We start from the raw sequence: 20,517 nt of genomic DNA on the forward strand, positions 1-20,517 counted from the left end.
AGGTAGAGATCCTAGCACATAGGTCCCTGCCCTCTGTCCTGCTCTGCCTGCTCCAGAATCCCTCTTCCCGTTGTCAACACCCTCCCTTCCTTGTCCCCTCACTGACCACCAGTCCCCTCACTGACCACCAGCTCTGCGAAGCGGACATTGAGCTCCTCTTGGTTCGGGATAGGACTTGAAAACTCCATATACTGCAGAGGGTGGTTGTCTCGGAGGTTGATCTCAGGGAGGCCACTGCCCCCAAAGCAGCACAAGAAGCCCAGGCCATGGCGGCTCCTCTTGCGGGGGGCCATGGTCACTCCAGGCCAGGGGGGATAGTCAGCTGGCAGATGCCCTAGGTCCTCATCGTGATCTGGACGGGAGAACAGACAGCACAGAGTGGTCAGGCAATGGCAGCCAGGTAGGCAGGGACAGTGGTCACCAAGCTACCATAACTTCTTTGCCGAACTGTTAGGATCCTTCAACCCAACAATAAAGGCCGCCCTCCCTTCTTTCACAGCTTCTTTCTGTTCCCTCCAGCTCCTTCCACCTATAGGATTCCCTCCCCATCATGCCCTCCAATGTTTCCTGCCACAGACATTTTCGGATTCTCCTTCTATGCCCCCAGAGAACAGAGGAGGGCGGTAGTCACAGAACATGAATTGCACCTTCTCCATGACTGTACAGATGGGTATCCTCTTGCCTGTGTTCTAGCAGAGCCATTTTCAGCAGGGCCAACTCAGTCACTAGATTCATTTTAAGGTGTACAGATGCCTGGTTTAAAGGTTTCATCCAGTGGGGAGGGAAGAGTTGAAGTAGGCTGGCAGGAGAGGTAGCAAGCTAATTTTATGGCATGACTCCTGGGGAGTAGAGGATAGAAGTCTTCAGAGACTCGCAGGGTTTCTGTCCAGTCTATTGTGCCAAGCATGTTTGAATGAATGTGAAATATCAATAGGACATGGGCTCACCACCCATCTATCTAGAAGGAAAGGTAACCTGGGGGAGTCATTAGAGTGAACCTTGAGTTAGGAAATGGAGCTGATCATTGGAACAGTGTTCAGCCAATACTGAAGGAAATCTGGTCAGATTTGTTTTCCATACCAACCAAGAACAGAAGACACCACTTTGGCCAGAGACCAAAACTCATGAACACCCAACACCTTTGTAACAGAAAGGGTTAAGTTTTTAGCTTGCCACTGGGACAGCCTTGTTCAATGGTGCCCCACCTTGGGGAGAAACACTGGCCAGCCCCAGTCATTGATGCCACATAGCTTCTAGATAAAGCCTAACTACCTGCACATAGGCTTCCCAAAAGGGTTAAAACCACCCTTGACCACTACTGGTTCCTAAACGTGCTTTCAGATAACCTGGGTGGGTTCAGGAGAGCTTACCCACAACACTGCTGCCCAGCCATGTTCTCCTCATTCAGTATTTGTATATCCTAATTTTTTTTAACATAAAAAGTGTTCTGCCTTTTTCTCCATTATTATCATAGGTCTGGGGTCAGGATTTTTTAAATTATAAAATACACATAACACAAAATTTATCATTTTAACCATTTTTATGTGTATAGTTCATTACATGCATTCACATTGCTGTGCAACCATCCCTACCATCTATCTCCAAAATTTTTTCATCTTGCAAAATAGAAACTCTGTACTCATTAAACAATAATTTCTCATTTCCCTCTCCCCTAAGCCCCTGGCAACTACCACTTTACTTTCTGTCTCTATGATTTTGACTACTCTAAGTAGCAGTATGAGTAGAATCATAGGAGTAGAATCATACAGCATTTGTCCGTTTGTGACTGGCTTATTTCACTTAAAATAATGTCTTTAAGGTTAATACATGTTACAGCATGTGTCAGAATTTCCTTTCTTTTTAAGGCTGAATAATAATCTTCTGTATTTATATACATTTTGTTTATCCATTCACCTATCAATGGACACAGGTTACTTCCTCCTTTTGGTTATTATGAATAATGTTATTATGAGCATGGGTGTACAAATATCTCTTCACGTTTCTTCTTTCAATGCTTTGGTATGCATAGCCACAAGGGGTCAAGCTACTTTTGAGTCTTGACTCTAAGCTATTTCTCCTAGATTTGGTCATTAACAGAAATGATCAGAATATACCCATGGTCTTTACCCAGACCATTGCTAAAAATGTCGACCACAACAAAGATATAGACAGACCCAGATGACCTAGCTACCTCATCTGGGAATGCCAAAGAACTAGTAATCAAGACTCTCAGGGAACAGTCCTTCAACCATCTTGGAATTCATGAACCCATGCTCTTATCTAGCCCTCTTTTCTATAAAGACACCATAGGAGATTTTTCCTGAAGTCTTGTGGAATTTGAGATATACCAAATCTAAGGCATACCTCAGAATGGAGCTCTAGAACCTTACCAGAAAAAGATAAATGTGTCATAACTTGCTCCTAGTGAACCCTAGGTAACTTCTGGAGAACAATGCTTTATTTCCTAAACCCTAACAATCTAGCTAGTAACAGTCTAATCTGATCAGACCTCTCCTATAAGTCATGATGCATTTTAATTGTCATTCTAGAGCTTTTTCACTGGCTCCATTTTATCTTTCTTTATAAACTCTGTGACAGGCTTTTTAATAGACCCAGGAGAGCCTCAGTTAATACACTGAAGTGGTCTTGTATTATTGGTTATCTTTTTTGTGTTTATGTATCGGCTCTCCACAGGTATAGTGAAGACTTCCTGAGGGCAGGGGCCCATGCTTCCTGCTTCTTTGATACACCTCCCATTTCTATGGCTAATAAAATACCTTGCACTTAGTGGTGTTCAATAAGTATTTCTTGGTCAATTGGGAAATAGCCTGTGCTCATGGAAAAGACAGGCCCTTGTCAATCAGTCAAGAAATATTAATTGAAATCTCTGACTCCTAGCAGTTGATAAGCAATCAGGAACCTTTATAGGGAATAAGGCAAGAAGCCTGAGGCTGGGGATAGGGGAAGAAGCCAGTGGGCTAACTCAGCAATCCTGGTACATGGTGGCAAAGACCTAAAATAGGCTGGCAGCTGAGGAAAATGAAAGAGGAAAGGAGGCTTTTAGGGTTTTCCATGGGACTTGATAGCCAGTAGCCAAGAGTGGGTGAGACAAAGCCCTGGTCTCTGACTATCAGGCTTAGTAAAGCACCAATTCTGCAGGCAGATTGGGGTCAACAACCCTGGGGGTCACCTGCCCATTGTCAAGTTTGGGATAATGCTGCAGAGTACAGACCAATTCCCCTTTGTTTCTTCAGCCTCCAATATGCAGCTGCAGCTGGTGGAGAGGCTGTTTTTTCAGAGCACAAAGCATGAGGACTCTCCCAGAGGCCACAGTGAAGCTGAGTTGACAGTATGATGGGGTTTGGGGGAGGGACGAGCTGATGTCTGGGAGGACCTATGAACTTGCTTCCTGCCTTCACCTCCTCAACTTTTTGCTCCCTAGTCTCCATCCTTGTCTGCTTTGCTCTTCAGATCTTGAGCCAGACTTTCCTAGGAATAATCAGGAGTTGGGGGCTGGATGGGCACACAGTTGGCATACCCTCTTACAGTCTCACACCAGCTGTTTATAGCCATGACTGCTCTGATTGCTCAGTGCCATGCCATACTTGTCATTATATACATTTTAACATCTTCTCTGAGTACGGGAAGTGAGGTGGTGTGGCCTCAGGATGACGGGAGATGGAGATACTAACCTTCCAAACAGGAAGTACCATCCCCACAGCGAAGAGCCTGAGCACCAGGGGTAGTGCTGCATATTTGCCCTTTTAAGGGGCGGCCTGTTTGACAGCTCCCCACTATGCTGATGTTCCTGAGGGTGCCCTACTCCCAATGACTTTTTCTTAAGTCTGTTAGGGCCCCACTTGAACATCGAAGACTAAAACCACAGGCTCTCAGCTGGAACCCATGTAGCTTTACAGCATAGATCAGAAAATTGAGGTCAAAAGAGGAAAGGTCTTCTCTGAGGTCACACAGCTGGGGACAGAGCTGGGATTGAAACCCAACACCAGTGTTCAAGCTGAGGTCTAGAGCTTGTCTTCCCACGTCAGCGGCCCCTTTCCCCATCTTGCTCTAGCTCCACCCCCACCCCCCATTACTTCTCTCCACCAGAGAAGATCAATCTCTGCAGCTTAGTTTAGAACTATCTCTAGTCCTGAAGATGCTGTCCAGGCCGGAAGAGGGTTACGGAGATCCTGAAGACTTCCTTCTTCTCCACCGTGAGGAGGAAGTCTTCTGCTCCCATTTCTCGCCCATCCTTTTCTTAGGCCTCCTTCACCTCAGCAATTTTCCAAGTCAGATGACTGGGATTTGACTTCTGGCTTTGCCTTCCCAGCTGGGTGACCTGGGAGCATATTTCTCAGAGCCTCAGGTTCTATGACACCAAGATAATCACAGCACCTTCCTTGGTGGGCTTCAGTGAGAGTCAGTGCAGTAATGTAGATAAAAGGTCAGAGCACACTGGGCACTCTCTAGAGGAGGCCGGCACTGCTGTTGTGACTTTGTTATCATTATTGCCCAGCCAGGCAACGCTTACCCTGCCCAGACAGAGCCTGCAACCACAAGCCCTTTCCAGGCACAGCTGGGACCACCAAGGCCTGGCATTGTAGGAATCTGCTCAGCCTGATTTAAGAAGCCACCCAGCTTTGCCTTTGGCCCCTGGGGAGTCTGGACCTGAGGGGCTGGGCTTTTCTTCAGGCTCTAAGCTAGCTCTTGTTGGAAGGGGAAACCGTCATCCCTGATGCTGGGCAGGGAGTGGAAAGGCGAAGGGGGCCAGAGTGTTCCTTTCTGCAAGATCACTTCACAAAGAGAAGCAATGGAAGTGCCCACCTTGAAGAAAAATTGAGGAGCAATATGGAAAAATGAGAAGCAACAATAGAACAAGACCCAGTGGACTTAAACCCCAGCAGAGGGATTCAACCCACCCCTACCACCACCCACCTTTCTGTCCGTGAAAATTCACTGAATACCAACACCTCCGTGCACTCTACATCCTGTCTCCTTGCCCCCTCCTCTTCTCCCTGTGGGAACAAGGTTTTCGCAGGCCTGTGGGTCCCTAAACACAGACTAATTGGCCTAAAACAGCAAACCATCAATGAGGAAATAGCCTTCCTGTGAAGACTGTAAGGACCCCTTCAAGGGTCTCCTCCAGTCCTCCGGCTCCTGCCAGACTTTACCTCTTTACTCACATCCTTCTACATCATGGAGAGCACATACCTAACTCAGGAGATGGGGGCTAGTCCCAGCTCTGGCACTATCCAGACGTGGGTCAGGGGGCCACAGTTTTAGCCTCTCTGGGACTCGGTTTCCTCTCTGTGCAATGGCAGGGCCTGGTCAGCCATACTGTTTGGCTGCATCCCAGTCCCCAAGATTTCCCCAGAGGCTCTCCTCATCTGCACTGAGCACCCCTCCCACATTCCACCCCAAGCCAGGAAGTACTTCCTATCACTTGAGTGTAGTACTCCCATTTGGTTTGTAAAGATGAAAAATCTAACCCTTACCCCCAAACTGTGGCCCTCTATACACCAGTTTTTATACTAACAAGGACTTCAAAAGCCCTATATCATCAACGATTGTTCCTAAGTCATAAGTAAAAGCAGAATAGTATTAATACTTGAGATTTGGTGTGTACCAGCACCAGACACTGGGTTCTATCCACATTTCAATCCCTATAACAACTCTCTGAGATAGGTGGCATCATCTTAAAGAAGTCATCAAAAGACAAACCATGGTTCAGAAAGGTTAAGTAACTTGCCTAAGGACACACAGCTAGTTAGTAGCATAGCTAGGACTCAAGCCCATGACTGCATGACCCTAAAGCTGTAAACCACTAAGCCACATGGCATGTGCCCAAGAAACACCCTAAGTTGAGCCCTGCTCAGAGCTTTTTCAAGCGTTCTATAGATCCAGACTCAATAATTCATGATCGAGCTTTCCCTTGGAGCTGGGCCAAGAGTTTTCACAGCTCTGCGATCTCATGTCAGCCTCACAAGGACTTTGTGAGGTCATTATTACTATCCCCCCTGACAGATAATACTATTGAGGTTTAAAATGATATTACCAGCAGTTACATGTCTTGTCAATGGCGCCCACTGCTGCTCAGAGGCAGAGCTGGGACTCACAATTAAATATTTTGACTCCAAGCTCAGTTCTCTTGTTGTAGAACCAAAGCTAATTCATAAACCCTGCTTTTAGCACTTGAGGCCAATGCTGTGGCTTTGGGGTGTTCAAACTGCCTTCTCCTATCCCCTTCCCTTACCTCCATGAATGGGGGTAATGGGGGCAAGGATATGTATGGCCACTTCCAAAGTGCCTGCTAGGAGCCAGTCACTGTGCTAGCATCTTTCTGCTTTATCTCATTTATTCCTCCCAACTCTTAAATCACATCACTGTCCCTTCCTGGTGATGACATTAAGACTCCCAAAGCTTGGGCGCCTGGGTGGCTCAGTTGGTTAAGCGACTGCCTTCGGCTCAGGTCATGATCCTGAAGTTCCGGGATCGAGTCCCACATCGAGCTCCCTGCTCAGCAGGGAGTCTGCTTCTCCCTCTGACCCTCTTCCCTCTCATGCTCTCTATCTCTCTATCTCTCATTCTCTTTCTCTCAAATAAATAAAATCTTAAAAAAAAAAAAAAGACTCCCAAAGCTCAAGCAACTCGCCCAAGGGCCATGTCTTATAGAGGAAGGGGCAGGCCTCTGTGGATGATGATGTTGCATTCAAACAACATGCTTTTAACCAGCTTCTAGCCTGTGGAGGCCATGCTGGACACTAGGGGTCACCCTAGTGGTGAGGACGCAAGAGCAAATAAGGTATGGTCCCTCCTTGAGGGGTTCCCTTTTGTAGAGAAGCCAGAAGGGTTAGGGAGACAGGGGCTTTGGCAGCACTAGGAAGGGGGACCTGGTGTAGCCTGGGGTGTGAAGAGGAGGTCAGGAGAGGCTTCCAGGAAGTGGCGCTGAGCCAGTCTTGAAAGAGGTGAGAGAACTAAGGAAAGGCACAGAGGTAAGAAGTTCTTTCTGGACAAGGGGAATGGCATTAGGGGAAAAAGCATGGTGTGCACAAGGCCGGAGTCCTGACCAGTGGCCTATTCATTTGTGGCTAATTTAATGGGCAAAGGGAATCAACAAGGTATACAAGTACCTTGGTTTGATAGCAGAGCTCAGGCATCCTGGGGAGGCTGCTCCTTTGCCCCCCTCTTCCTACCAGGTCCCCTGGGGCTCAGATCTGGGAATGGGGCCCAGAATTCCCCAGAGATACTGCATGGAACATAAGGAATGTAAACAATTTCCTGCTCCACAGGCCAGAGATTCCTCCCTATATACTGACCCTTCATGTGTCACTGGAGGTCACCTAGGAAACAGCCCCAGACACTGGGCCATGACCCAGGGCTTAGCTCCCCAAAGAAGAGTCTGTGCTTTTCCACCCCAGGCCCGCTGTCCACCTCTACCATGCCTGCTGCCACTTTAAGGCCCTGAAGACCATGCTTTGTGGGCAGCAAACAGTCTTGATAACCCTATCTCCCCACCCACTGCTTCCAATCTGAATCAGCGTGAATTACAGACATCCAACTTGACTCTACAAACTCAGTTTGGGTTCTGTTCTACTGCTATCCACTCTGACTATGGGACTCCAAAAAAGCTACTCAGCCTCTCTGAGCCTCATTTTCCTCATCCATAAAATGGGTCAATAATAACAGCACATACCTCATAGGGGTGTCATGAGAATTAAATTAGTTACTATTTGTAAAGCACTTGGAAGAGTGTCTGGTGATAATAAACACCATCGAGAACTCTACAGATAAGCCACTGTTATAATTGGGAAGATACCTGGACACTGACTATATGTATCACAGAAAATTCACTCTACGTTAAGAATGAATCTAACATACTATGACAGGGGTTGGCAAATATTACAGGGGTCAAATTCAGCCCATTTTTGTAAGTACGATTTTCCTGGAACACAGCCATGCCCATTCATGTAAGTATTGTCTACCGCACCTGGCCCTTTACAGAAAATTTGCTGATTTCTGTGTTATTAGCTTGAATCATATGTAAGTGACTGTATTCAATTATGCTTAATCTACAAAATCATCAATTTCATGTGGTTCAACTTAGCAAATCATACTGGCTTATCATGTGTCCTACTGCCTTACCTGTTAAAACAGAGGGCTGTGCTCTAAATCCAGTGATCCTAATAACGAAGTTATGGCCATCATCCATTGAGCACCTACCATGGTCAAGGTTTACCACAGACTTTCCCTACACCCCTGCGAGGTAAATATGACCACCACCACCCCTTGTATAGACAAGGAAATCTGAGGCTCAGAAAGAGGCGATGTGTGAGCCTTGGACTTGACCCAGGTTTCCAGACCCCACATCTGGTATGCTGTCCCCACATAGGGCTCCCCAAGAGGCTGCTGGGAGTGAGACCCATCTGAGTAGAACAGGGACATGGAGAGCATGAAGACCCCTCATCTCCCCCACTTCTCTACTGGTCCATCTCCCAGACAGTACTCGGACCCCATGGTTGATGGGGCCCCATCCTGTGACTTCCCTGCCAGCCTCAGGACAGTGCTCAGAAGCATCTGACCTGTAGTGAGAGCGTCGGGCAGGGCTGGGGAGGGGGCAGGGAACACTTTCAAAAATAAGCAAGCTCTCTTTCCAGGACTGGGGGAGCTATTTTTAGCAGCTGCCTAAATTACGGTTTCCCCCTCTGCTGGGAAAGGCAAAGAAAGGAAAAGTAAACTGTCTCAACCCCAGGGTCCCGTCCATGCAGGCTGAGGGGTGGGACATACAGAGACAGGGGAGACAGGGATGAAGAGAAAGAGGGGTCTTTCTGCGAAAGCAAAACTGAAAATTCCCCAGTGTGCCATTTCTCGGACTTGGGGTTGTTGTGTGGCGGTTGTGGATTTTCCAATCAGTTTTCTCATTTTGAGAAGTGATAAGAGAACATAGGTTTCTTTGTCTCACCAGGGTAGAAAACAAGGAGAAAATTGCTCTCCTGTGTCCCAGTCAAGCATGCATGCATTCATTCATCCATGTATGCCCTGAGTGACTGTCATGTACAAAGCAATTTTCTGGGTGTTTTGGATGAACACAATATCAAATCCTAGCCCCACTGGGTCTACAGTCTTGCCGGGGAGGCATGGGCATAAATAGGTCCCGGGCCTAAGCACCCAGCATACCAGGGAGGGGAGGAGGTGCAGGCCTGGGACAGCAGGGAAAGAAAAGGGACTTCTGGCTAGGGTAATCTGCAACATTCACCTGTAGACGTGGCACTGAAGCTCAGTCTCAGAGGAAGGAAAGGTGTTGGCACATCTCATGGAGGGGGGCGGTCGAAGAAATCATTCACAATGAAAGGTGCGCCAGAGTGAGGACTTGGTGTCAAGAAAAACCCCAAGAGGTGAAGGGAAGCACAGCTGACCTTTGAACCACATGGGCGTTAGGGACACAGACTCCTCCCCTGCCCCCGTAGAAAATCCACATATAACTTCTGACTCCCCCAAATGTCATTCCTAATAGTGAGAACCTCAAGAGATCACCTCTTACTGCTATTCACCATTTACTGAAGAGACAAACTGTTCACGCGGAGATGATTAGTGCCACACAGCGTTTTCAGTGGATACAACACTTGAGCTCACCGCAAGAACAACAGGAGGTGGCTTTGAAATGATTACAGCAGTACAGCAAGTACTGCAGTTAATTTGCTGCAGTTACGATTTAATACGGCATTTTACGTTTGTTTACATTTCTCTCAACTGTGAATGGTGCCATGAATGGTCTGTATTTGTGCAAGCTTTGATAAATTGTAACTTCTTATGACAGAATTGTGTCTATTTTATGGTAGCATATGATAAAATAGACTAGCAACTACAAAACTTTTATGCATTCGTGACATAACTAACTTTTTCTTTTTTTTTTTCTTTGAGGTTTCCAGGCTGTGTAGTCCATCTGCAAGCTTTTTTAAATGACAGCAAATCTCCAAAATTTTCCAATATATTTATTGAAAAACATCCACATAGAAGTGGACCCATGCAGCTCACATGCGTGTTGTTTGAGGGTTAATTATTGTTTTCCCAGGCTGAAATGTAGGACTTAAAGAGATGCGGTGGGAAACCAGATTGGGGCCAGATAAAGGAAGGCCTTGAATGCTGGGTAAAGGAGAGGAAGCCACTGAAGGATGGGTGGCTGGCTGATAGGAAGGAGAGCTTGAGCTGGGATTCAGATCAGAGCTGGGATTTAGACAGGCAATTTCTGGTGGCCCTGATGGGGGGCATTACAGGACATGGGGACATCAGAGGGAAGATCCAGACAGCAGTTCTGTCTGAGTGAGAGTTAATGAGGCCCCGAACTGCCGAGGATGGAGGGGAGGGGATGGATGCTGGAGATGTCATGGAGGGGTGTGCACACTAGCATGTGTGTGAGCTGATGAGGGGGCTTTGGCAAGACATGAACTGGGCACAGAAAACAAGGACTTGGGCTGAGATTGAGTGGGAGTGGTGGGGAGCTCTTTGGGCAACAGCTGTGAAGTAAAAGAGAAGAAGGAATTTCAACACCAAGTTTCTGCTACCCATTAGAGCCAGAGGTCTGGGGCTCCCAGCCAAAGGGAAACCACCCTACACGTGACACGGGTCTCCTCCCCCCCTCCCGCTTCCGGGAAGCCAAGTCCCTCCTCCAGTTCACACAGATGGTGCTGTCCTTACTGAAAGGGTGCAGGGGAAAACAGCCTACAGCTTCTTCCTGTGCACTCCTTCACCAGAGCACTCTGACATGCTGAGAACCCACATCATTCGAGGCATCCCAGGGCTGGGAGAAGCTCCCTATGGACCACTCCTCCTGGTCCTCTTCTGGGGTCCCAGCACAGAAGCATTCTGTCCCTCATCAAGGCAGAGCCCCGAGGTGTTGCCAGGGCCAGTCAACCCTGGGACCCCAGCTGGGCTGTGCACATGGTCACACTCTGGACCACGGGCCGAGTCTTCCTCAGACGTGGTGCCCCCTTTGTCATCCTGCCAGGCCCTCCCACAGTCCTGCATTCACACCAGAAAAGGCCCTGCATGTGCCTCAGGGCTCTGCTGGACATAAATCCTGGACAACAGGCACATTCCATCTCTCCAGGGTAGGAGGCAGGGGGAGGGGGACAGGGACTGAGGGAGAGGAGAAAGGGAATTGAGCTGACCCCTAGAAGGCAAATGTGATTGAAAATGTAGACCCAGGTGACCCCTCACCTCCCTTCACTCTTGTTTATACAATTTCATCTGTTCCTTCATTCATTCTAATAAATACTCATTGCACACCTAAATACCACGCTAAGGTCTGGAAAAATACCATGGTAAACAAGAGCTCAGTTTGGTGGGGAAGGGAGAGAATTAAGCAAATCAACATACTAAAGTGTGGACATAGTTAGGATAGAAGTATAAATGTTTGAGTGTGAGCAATGTCGGTGGAACTCCTTCCCAAGGGGCGTTCTATTCCACCCAGGGTACTCTGCTCATCCTAATGGTTTAGTGGGGACATCCTATAAGAGAATAAGTGCTGGGAATAATCAGGGTGCCATCCAAGATTCAGGACCAGATGTCCATCCCAGGGTTTATAATATAATAAAAGACTGAAAACACCCAAATTACTAAAACATAGGGGATAGATTAGATAGACAGATGGACATAGAGACATATCTAAGCACGCACGCGCGCACACACACACACACACACACACACACACACACACACACACCAGCCTAAAGTGATTATACTTGAGTTGCTGGGGTTTGGGGTTATTTTTCCTACTTTTCCAGATTTTTCCAAATTTCCTATAATGAGCATTTATCCTTTTCGTCAGAAAAAAAATGATGTTCTTTTTAAAAGAAGATAAACCCTAGACTACAAACGAGGAGGCATAGGATTGAATCTGGTCTCTGCCCGTGCAGGCCACCTGGGACAAGAGAGCATAATTTCTTTGAACCTTGTCGGTAAATGACCAGGGCAAACCACATGCTCTCCAGAGCTTCTTCCACCCCTGACACTAGGCTCTGTGCCACAGACTACATGAAGTGCTAAATGATGCCGGTTCAACTGGATCCTATCCCCTGAGCTCCCATTAGTTCATCATTCACTCATTTGCTCATTCCTTTAACTACCACTCTTGTCGACACTCCCTCCATGCCTGGCACTGCTCTTGGTCCTGGAGATGCAGGGGCAGCTAATGAAACAGACACAGCTCCTCCCCTCACAGAGCTCGGTCTTGCAAGCTCAGGGTCTCCTTCCACTGCTCTTCTCTTCCATCCCTAATGCCCTATCCCATTAATGATTCTTGCCACCACTTTTCCAAAATGCCTCGAGTACATGTGTTTCATTCCCAAACACCACACTCCAGACCTGATCCAATCCCATGTAGTCTCATGCTGGGCCCAGTGCCGACCCCGCATGTCTCCCCCTTCTCAGCATCCTACAAACAGTTCTTGACTAATGTCTCCGGGAGCACCTCAATCTGCATGCCTCGGTTTAGCATCCCTCAGAGTTCCCAGTCTAAACTGAAAGCCACCTGCTTTAAATATTAGGTTTAGCCATTTGGTGGGACTCACAAATTCCATACCAACCAAGCCTTGAAATCTGTACACCCTACAGGCCCGCAAGGACATGGAAGAACTGGAACTCTTGCATCAAACGGTTTGGCCATTTCTTTAAAAATTTAAACATACGCCTCCATATGACCCGGTTGTTCCAATCCGGGGTATTTATCCAAGAGAAATGGAAGCATATGCCCATATAAAGTCTTATTCATGAATGTTCATGGCAGCTTTATCTGTAATAGCTCCAAACTGGAGGCGCCCAAGTGCCCATCAACAGGTGAATCCATAAACAAAGTGTATAGTTATCCATATAATAGAATACTATTCAGCATTAAAAAGGAAAAAAAACTATTGATACATGCTACATGTGGATAGAGCTCAACATAATTATGCTAAGTGAAAAAAAAACAGAGGCAAAAAGGATTCATACTGTACAATTCTGTTTATCTAAAGCTTGAGAAAATGTAAACTAATCCATAGTGACTAAAAGCAGATGGGTGGTTGCCTACGGAGGCAGTGGAAGGTAGGCAGGGAAGGGATGGATTTTAAAAGGGCATAATGGAACTTTTGGGGATGATGAACATGTCCACAATCTTGATTGTGGTAGGGGATTCAGAGGTGTATACATAGGTTAAAACATATCAAATTATGTACTTTAATTACATAAGATTATTGTATGTCAATTTACCTCAATAAAGTTATGAAAAACAAACAAAACAAGTCCATTTATAACCTCACACCACCAAACCACCAAGGGCCCTGGCCACTACAGCTGGTTACTCTCTAGAAGGTTATTAATATTATATGCTTCTGTAAAAATTCTAGGAAAAACCCGAGGGGTGGGGGATTGGAACAAGGAATCCCCAGACCCAGGCCCAAACCTCAGCTGATATCGTCTCATCTTTTAGGAGGCAGGGTAGTGGTACTGTAAAGAGTATATACTTTCATTAAGCCTGTGGCTACATTACTTTGTCCCTAAAAACCTCATTTCCCTGTGGGCACATGGATGCCGAACCCCACCGTGAGCACCACATGGAAGGGCACATATTATGTGTCCACACAGCACTGGGTACATCACAGGCCCTCAAATTCTGTTCCCTCTTCGTCTCCCGGCTGCAGGCTGCTCATAGTGGTGGCTAAGGTTCAGAGCTCAGACCATGAAAGCAGGACAAGCTGAGGGTCTCTCAGGAGCCAAGTGAGGAGGGGGTTAGAAACCCAGGGAAACACAAACAAGCACAAACCTGATTCCATGAAGTCTCTGGGGATAGGGCTGAGCTGACAGCAGCCCAGGGCCTCTGGGTGGGTTAAAAATAGGGCACTCGAAGCCTAGGTTACAGTCCTGGAATTTGTTAGAAGCAGAAGAGACGCTGAGGGGGGTTGAGAACAGTGGCCATGACATGGAGTTTTCAGGACAAGGGATTGGGAGGGATGTGGATTGAGTAGGGTGGGAAGAGGGAGATACCTATACCTCCTACTACACAAGCAGGTATAGGAAAGGCCCAGAACTGACCAAAGAAGAAAGAGAGAGAAGAAATTAATGTGTGTGAGTGTGTGAAAGGGTTTGACTCTGTGATGCAGAGGTGGCTGTGTGGGATGGTTATGTGTGATATGTGTGGGGTATGTCTTTATCTATATATGTGTATTTCTGGTGTGTGTATATATGTGTTCATCCCCAGGAAACAAATACATTGGATTCTACTGACTTTCAAGTCTGAGCAGAGAGAAGACCCAGTTAGTTTCCCAAAGTACATAAGCAGAGGAAACAGCAATACCACTGAAAATCAGCCCCCTTAGTTTATAAGGAGCTACCCAAGCCTGACAGTCAGGAAGTCTTACTGTGGGGAATGCAGTATCTTGTCTTCAGTTCCCCGTGCACCGCACTATGGCCTGGGAGGAGAGACCCATCCAAAAGATGCTTGCACCTGCCAGGGACCAGAGACCAAACATTCACATTCATCATCTCATTTCATCTCAAGACAACCCAGTGAGGTCAGGATTTTTGATGAAGGAGGACCCTGAGGTTCAAGGCTAAGAGGGGATGACTCCCAGAGTGGGGCTCTTTCCTGTCACACACCATCTCATTCCAGTTTTGATTCTGCCCCAGGTGTGTGCATACATGCATCCATGTGTACACGTGTATCTGTGTATATGTGTTTGTGCGTATGTGTGTGTCTAGCAGATGTAACTGGGTTTCCTTTGGGGATATATTATAATAGGGTATACACTCCCTCTGCCCCTGCTGTTTGAAATATATCCCCAAACCATTCCATGCGCCACACTTTTACAAGATAGATATTAAATATGTTTCTAGAAAGAAGGATACTAATGTTCATTAAAAATTAGGTTGGGCTCCAACTTACACATTTATTTTTACTTAATTATCCTGCAAAGATGATATTGTGATCTGCATTTTTACCTATAGGGAAATTAGGGCTTAGAGAAAGTTAGCAACTTGCCCAAGTTCGTAAAGTTTGTAAAACATGGGAGTCTCAGTTTGGTCGATTCCAGAACTCAGACACAGCCCTCCTGAGGTACAGAGATGGCGGGGTGTGTAAACAGTCGGCACCCCCACAGCCATGGCGGCCTCCCGAGGCGCCCCGTCCCTTCCCCATCACCCCATACCTACTCTCAGGGGACAACACAGCACTGCTAGTACAGAGAAACCCTGTCCCCCGGCCACAGACAGCAACCCGGCCCATTGTCTTACCACACACACTGAGTCACAGAAGGGTCCAGGCTGTCCCCTCCTCTGGGTCAACCTCTTGGGCATGTGAGCTGGGCACTCTCAGAAGCGCCCCCCGCTTGCCTTATGGCTCTCCTGTTGTCGTCCTGAATCTTTGATAATTTTTGAACAAGGAGCCTTGCATTTCCATTTTGCACTGGGCCCCGCAAATCATGCAGCTGGCCTTGCCCATCTTCTCTGGCAGCCAGCTCAGGGAGACTTTCCCAGGAAGAGCAGCCCAGCCAGCCACTCCCTGTGTTTCCAAAAATGTTACCCACAGTCCCTGAATGGTCAGGACGGAACAGAGATGAGTTACTTTAATCTGGAGTGGCTTCCTGCCCAAATGGCCTTGATGGGCAACTCAGTAACTGCCAGATTGTTCCTCGCCGCATCTCTCCTCTGTGTCCTGCCTCACCTCTCCACTCCACCACGTCCCCTGGCTTCCAACCACGCGGTCCTTCTCCTCCTTAAATGCACCAGTGCTCACGGGATTGAAATTCCCAGAGAGCATGGACATTTCCGCTTGTGTCCCCAATTCCCCCCACGGGGCCCTTTCAGCATGCACAGCAGGAACTTGATAAGAGTGGATGGATTTAAATAAATGGCAGTATTTCCTGAATTCTTGTCCCTATCATAAGACATATCAGTGTGATATTATATTACACATACACAAAGATTGTATGTCTGTCTGCAATGGGATAAATACTCCATGCAAGAGACTGCGTTAGTTCCGACTCTGCTCATTCTCCATTTGGGCTCACAATATTTCCCCCATCCCATTGTCCCCATGCCTGTCTCTGCTTCCCCTCCCTCCTCTCCCCACCCCCCCTGCAGATCCTACCTTCTTCGGGCAGGCTTCCTGATCATCCTAACCTACTGGAATTCTCCAAAACACATTTTGGGCACTCTTCTCTCTGTTTATAGGACACTTCATCATATATCACTTCATGGCACCCCATGTTATTTGATTTCTTGTGTTAACTTAAATTTTTCACACCAATGAACTTTTCCCCTTATCTAGGCTCTAAGCCCCACAGGAATGGTTCTTGGTACAGTGCCACGTATGTTGTAGGTCCTCTCCCGGATGTAAAGACATCTAATAACAGTGGGTGGAAGTGGGGCAGAAAAAGAAGAGAAAGTTATGAATTCCCCAAGAGCAAATCTTCATAGCAAACCCAATAAACTCAGGTACTTTGATCCTTTCTCTTCTGGAGTCCACTGGAGGTCAAAGACATCCAGACCTTGGCCAGACACCCTCAAGAGGTGTCTCAAGTGACACTCAGCCAGAGGCAAAGACATGCTCCTTTATAAACCTGCATGGTGAAATCACATCTTAGCATTCCCCGACAAAACGCAGGACATTTTCATTTCTGTTTGTGGCTGTTTTCCCCCCTCCTTCCTGCAGACAAAAGGCATGTTGCATAAAAGGCATAAAAGATATCTTTCCCCTCTATGCTTTGAGGAATGGGAGGTTTCCTCCAGGGAAACGGAGACCCTGGCTCCAGGACTTAAGGTTCCAGAAGCCAAGCCATCCCTCCCAACAGCGACAAGCCCCAGGAGCAGTCTTTGTGTGGACTCTCCCATTTCTAAACCACCTTTCTTTGACCTTGACATCCCTGCAAGCTCTGCCCTGATTCTCTCCACCAAGGGGGCTTTATTGACCCAGCAGGGCACCTCATCTGCCCCCTTAGTGCCCAGTGTTGGAGGCCCATGACCCACCTCCCCTTGGAACTGCAGTTCTGGGTACCTCTTCCTTCCATCCTGTCACCCCTCCAGAGGCCCTCTAACCCACTCTCCCTCCTCCTGGTGTTTCAGAACACAAATGCTGACAATTGGCCCCACGCTCCAGGCTGCTGTCATGCCTCTGATTTCAACCAGCTGCTTCCCCCTGTCTGGAGCAGTTTCTCTCTGGCCCTCCCCAGCCTCCTGGCCACTCACAGGGCAAGCCGTACTCCCTTCCCCACAGGTGTGGTTTAGGCACCCCTCCCTGGCATCCTGCGTCTCTCCCACCATCAAACATCGGACAGACCTGCTATTGCTTCCTGAGCTACGGTCACTGTCACTGGGCTGTGACCTTCTTTGGATCAGGGACAGTGCCACACAGTTTATCAGGAACCCACATAGAGCCTGACACACAGCAGGCTCATATCTCAGATCTCCATCCTTCTCTCTTAGCCTTTCTCCCTCCAAACAAACCTTACATGTCCTTGCATTTCAGACTAATTCGGTGATGGTCACCCACAAACCCACCTCTCCCCAGTCTCCGCCTCCATATGTCCAGCTCCCCACATCTCTGTTTGGATGTGCTCACACAATCCCACCAACTTCCTCTCAAAGGGACTTCATCTCCCTTCAGGCCACCCTGGCTTCTTGCTGTGAAGGACACCACAGTCCTGAGGTCCAAAACAACAGAATCATTCTTAACTCTTCCTTTGTCTTGAGCACTGCTGCATGCCAGCATTTTATATGCATTATCTCAGGTATCACAACAAACCCTTGGAAAGTAGATATTCGCATCCTGATTTTACAGAGGAGGCAATTGCGGTGTGGCGGGGCGGGGGGAAGTCTCTGAGAAGTCAAGAGACCTGCCCAAGGTTACAAGCACATAATCCACTGAGCCAGGATCAGAGGTAGGTTTTGACCATTTGTCCAGAGCCTCTGTTCTTCCCTGAACACACACTGTTCTCTCTTCTACTTAATAAATTAAATCACTCTCAATAATGCCCAGTCGAGTCTACCTAGAAATGCTTCCTGCATGAGCCCTTTGCTCTGCTATGGGGACTCTCAGGTGCAGTCAGACACACAGGGTGCGGCCGTGTGGCCACAGAGTCGGGGTGAGCGTCCCAGTCCTGCATGTCTGGCCGGCAGCATTGACCTCGCCTCGCGCTCACTCAGTAAGCTGGTACATGCTCTAAGCTTGGAACCGGTTCTTCAAGGCACCACCACCCTTTCTTTACCGGTTTGGTTTGATCCCAGCCCAGGCTAAGCCTGAGCCTGAGCCCTTTCCTCAGGACTCCACCCGCGCCCTGCTCACACCCTCTTCTTGGCCTCAGGCCAAAACCGCCAACAGGCTCCCTGTTAGGAGCACATCTTGGGTTCTCATCTCTCTTCCCTCAATTTAGCTCTTACTTTGCCCACCCTGAGCAGATCTCCAATGACAGCCCACCCTAAGGGGCTTAGCAAAAATGCATGTTCCAGGGCCCCGCTCTCGGAGTTTGAGTCAGCAAGGACCCAGGAATCTGCATTCTAACAAGCTTCCCGAGTGACGGGGATGCAAGTAGTGTAATTCTCTCTAGGTTCTCTTACCTCCTCTTACATCAGCATCTGTACCAAACTTCTTCACAATTCACCCCTTCTCTCCCGAGCTGTGATCAAATCCTCCAGGGTCTCCCCACACCTCACTGTATAGTAGAATCACAGGGCCCACTGGAAACTATCAACGCCCGGATCCCAGACAGAACCAACTAAAACAGAATCTCTGGGTGGGTGCCGGGGAGCCACTAGGGTGAGCGCTCATCCCGCTTTACCCCAGATTATCCTGGTTTTAGTAATTAAAGTCCCACATCACAGGGGGCCTCTCAGTCCTGAGAAAACTGGACCAGTAGGGACCCTATCAGCTCTGGCATTTGTAAGTCTCCCTAGGTGATTCTAATTTGCAAAAACACTGGAGGACAGCTGGTTCAAGAGGTGTCTCTCTCACGCAGCCAACTGCCCCAGGGCATTCCCGAAAGCCAGAGCTCACCCACTTTTTGTTTTCATTTAACTTGGGTGATCTCAAAATGTGCCTCTAGACCAGGGGCATCCCATTACCTGGGAACTTGTGAATAAAAAGGTGGAGCCAATTCTAAATCATTTGCTCTTCTCTTAGGTGCAGTAGATCCTTGGCGAGTCCCTACTGAGAGCCGGTGGCATTAACTCATTCCAGTGAAGTGGGGTTTAAGGAGTTAACTGTCAGGCATGAGAGGGCTTGGTGGTGGAGGTGGTTTGAGGCTGGGAGGTCAGTCCCCGGGGAGGTGTAGTGGTGCTCAGAGGGGGCTTGGCTTTGATTCAGATGCAACAAATGTTTACTGACCACTAACTAACCAGCTGGCTTGTTCAGGCCAGTTCATTAAATTCGATACTAACTCTGTCGAATACATGGTGTTGGATAAAACCTGCCTCGTCTTGCTCGAGCTCACGACCATTTGAAAAACTGATGCATGAAGCTGACAAATGGAGGTCACAGTATCAGCCATGCTTGGATAAAGCCGTCCAAGTATGCGGCTTTGTATCTCTGGTCAAATGGACTGCCTAATATTCCACGCAGTGAGGCCAGCTCCTAGGTCCACTCACTGGCATAGAGGGTTGACCGTGGACCTCCCATAGGAGTGGCTGCTGACCTCATCTCCCAGAACTGGTCAGAAGCACCCACCCTGCAGGCAGCAGAGCCCAGAAAGGGGCAGAAGTATTGGCAGGTCCAGCTCATACCTTCTTCTAGAGGCACTGGTTAGAGATGCCTCACCTCTTCCCTCGAGGAAGTGATGGAGAGCATGAGGTCTGAGAGTGAACAGCCAGGGCTGTCCCCTGCCTTCTGCCCCTGCACAGGAGAACCACTCATGCCCTCACCCCCACCCCAGAGATGCTGGCCTGGTCTTCGGAGGGAGCCAGGCACTGATGTCTTACAAAAGTGTCCCAGGTGATGCTGGGGTGCCAACAGGATTATGTAACCACCCCGGGGAGATCCTCTCCTAGAAACGAGAAGCTAGAGATATCCCCTCTAAGGGTTGGATTGTTCCTATCTCACAACCAGGGAAACAAGGGCTCAGGAACATCTTGCCCTATATGCCCCAAGCCAGCAGACAGAACTATAAGGATGAGTAATGGCAGTGAATGGATCTGCTTTCTCCAAATATTGGTGGACTTGGGGGCTTTCAGCCAGTTTGGATCAAATCAGCTAAAGCAGCAGTTCTAGAATCTCGTGGGGGGCTTGTTAAAATGCAGCTCACTGAGCCCCACCCCCCACGAGTCTGATTCAGAGGGAGGGCTGTGTAGCTGTGGGAAGAGAAGACATAGGCCGTTTTGGTCTCCAGCCATGGCTTTGTCACCAACTAGCAGGATGACCTTGCCTGACTCACCCAAACCTCTCTGAGGTTCAGTTTCTTCGTTTGTCACACAGACATCCCAGAAGTAATGACCTCATGTGTTTCTTAGGGACTTACAGGGGACACACAAAGCTATTCGGGAGGTGCATGGCCTATGGTA

At 48.1% G+C, this 20,517-nt stretch overlaps 1 protein-coding gene across 6 annotated transcripts in view; it reads right to left on the minus strand.

Moving 5' to 3' along the window:
• DAAM2 (dishevelled associated activator of morphogenesis 2) overlaps positions 1–20,517 on the minus strand; it is a 140,040-nt gene that overhangs the window by 68,885 nt on the left and 50,638 nt on the right. For 5 of the 6 annotated variants that reach the window (XM_073884962.1, XM_025862540.2, XM_073884958.1 and 2 more), the window contains one exon: positions 126–352. In XM_073884962.1, coding sequence (XP_073741063.1) covers positions 126–293 — 168 coding nt within the window. In that variant the 5' untranslated portion in view covers positions 294–352. The remainder of the gene's footprint in view (positions 1–125; positions 353–20,517) is intronic. The other variant, XM_073884961.1, reaches the window with a different exon arrangement.

This window comes from Callorhinus ursinus, unplaced genomic scaffold (genome assembly GCF_003265705.2).
Source record: "Callorhinus ursinus isolate GAN/ISIS: 27379988/994484 unplaced genomic scaffold, GSC_fseal_2.0 scaffold59, whole genome shotgun sequence".
NCBI lineage: Eukaryota > Metazoa > Chordata > Mammalia > Carnivora > Otariidae > Callorhinus > Callorhinus ursinus.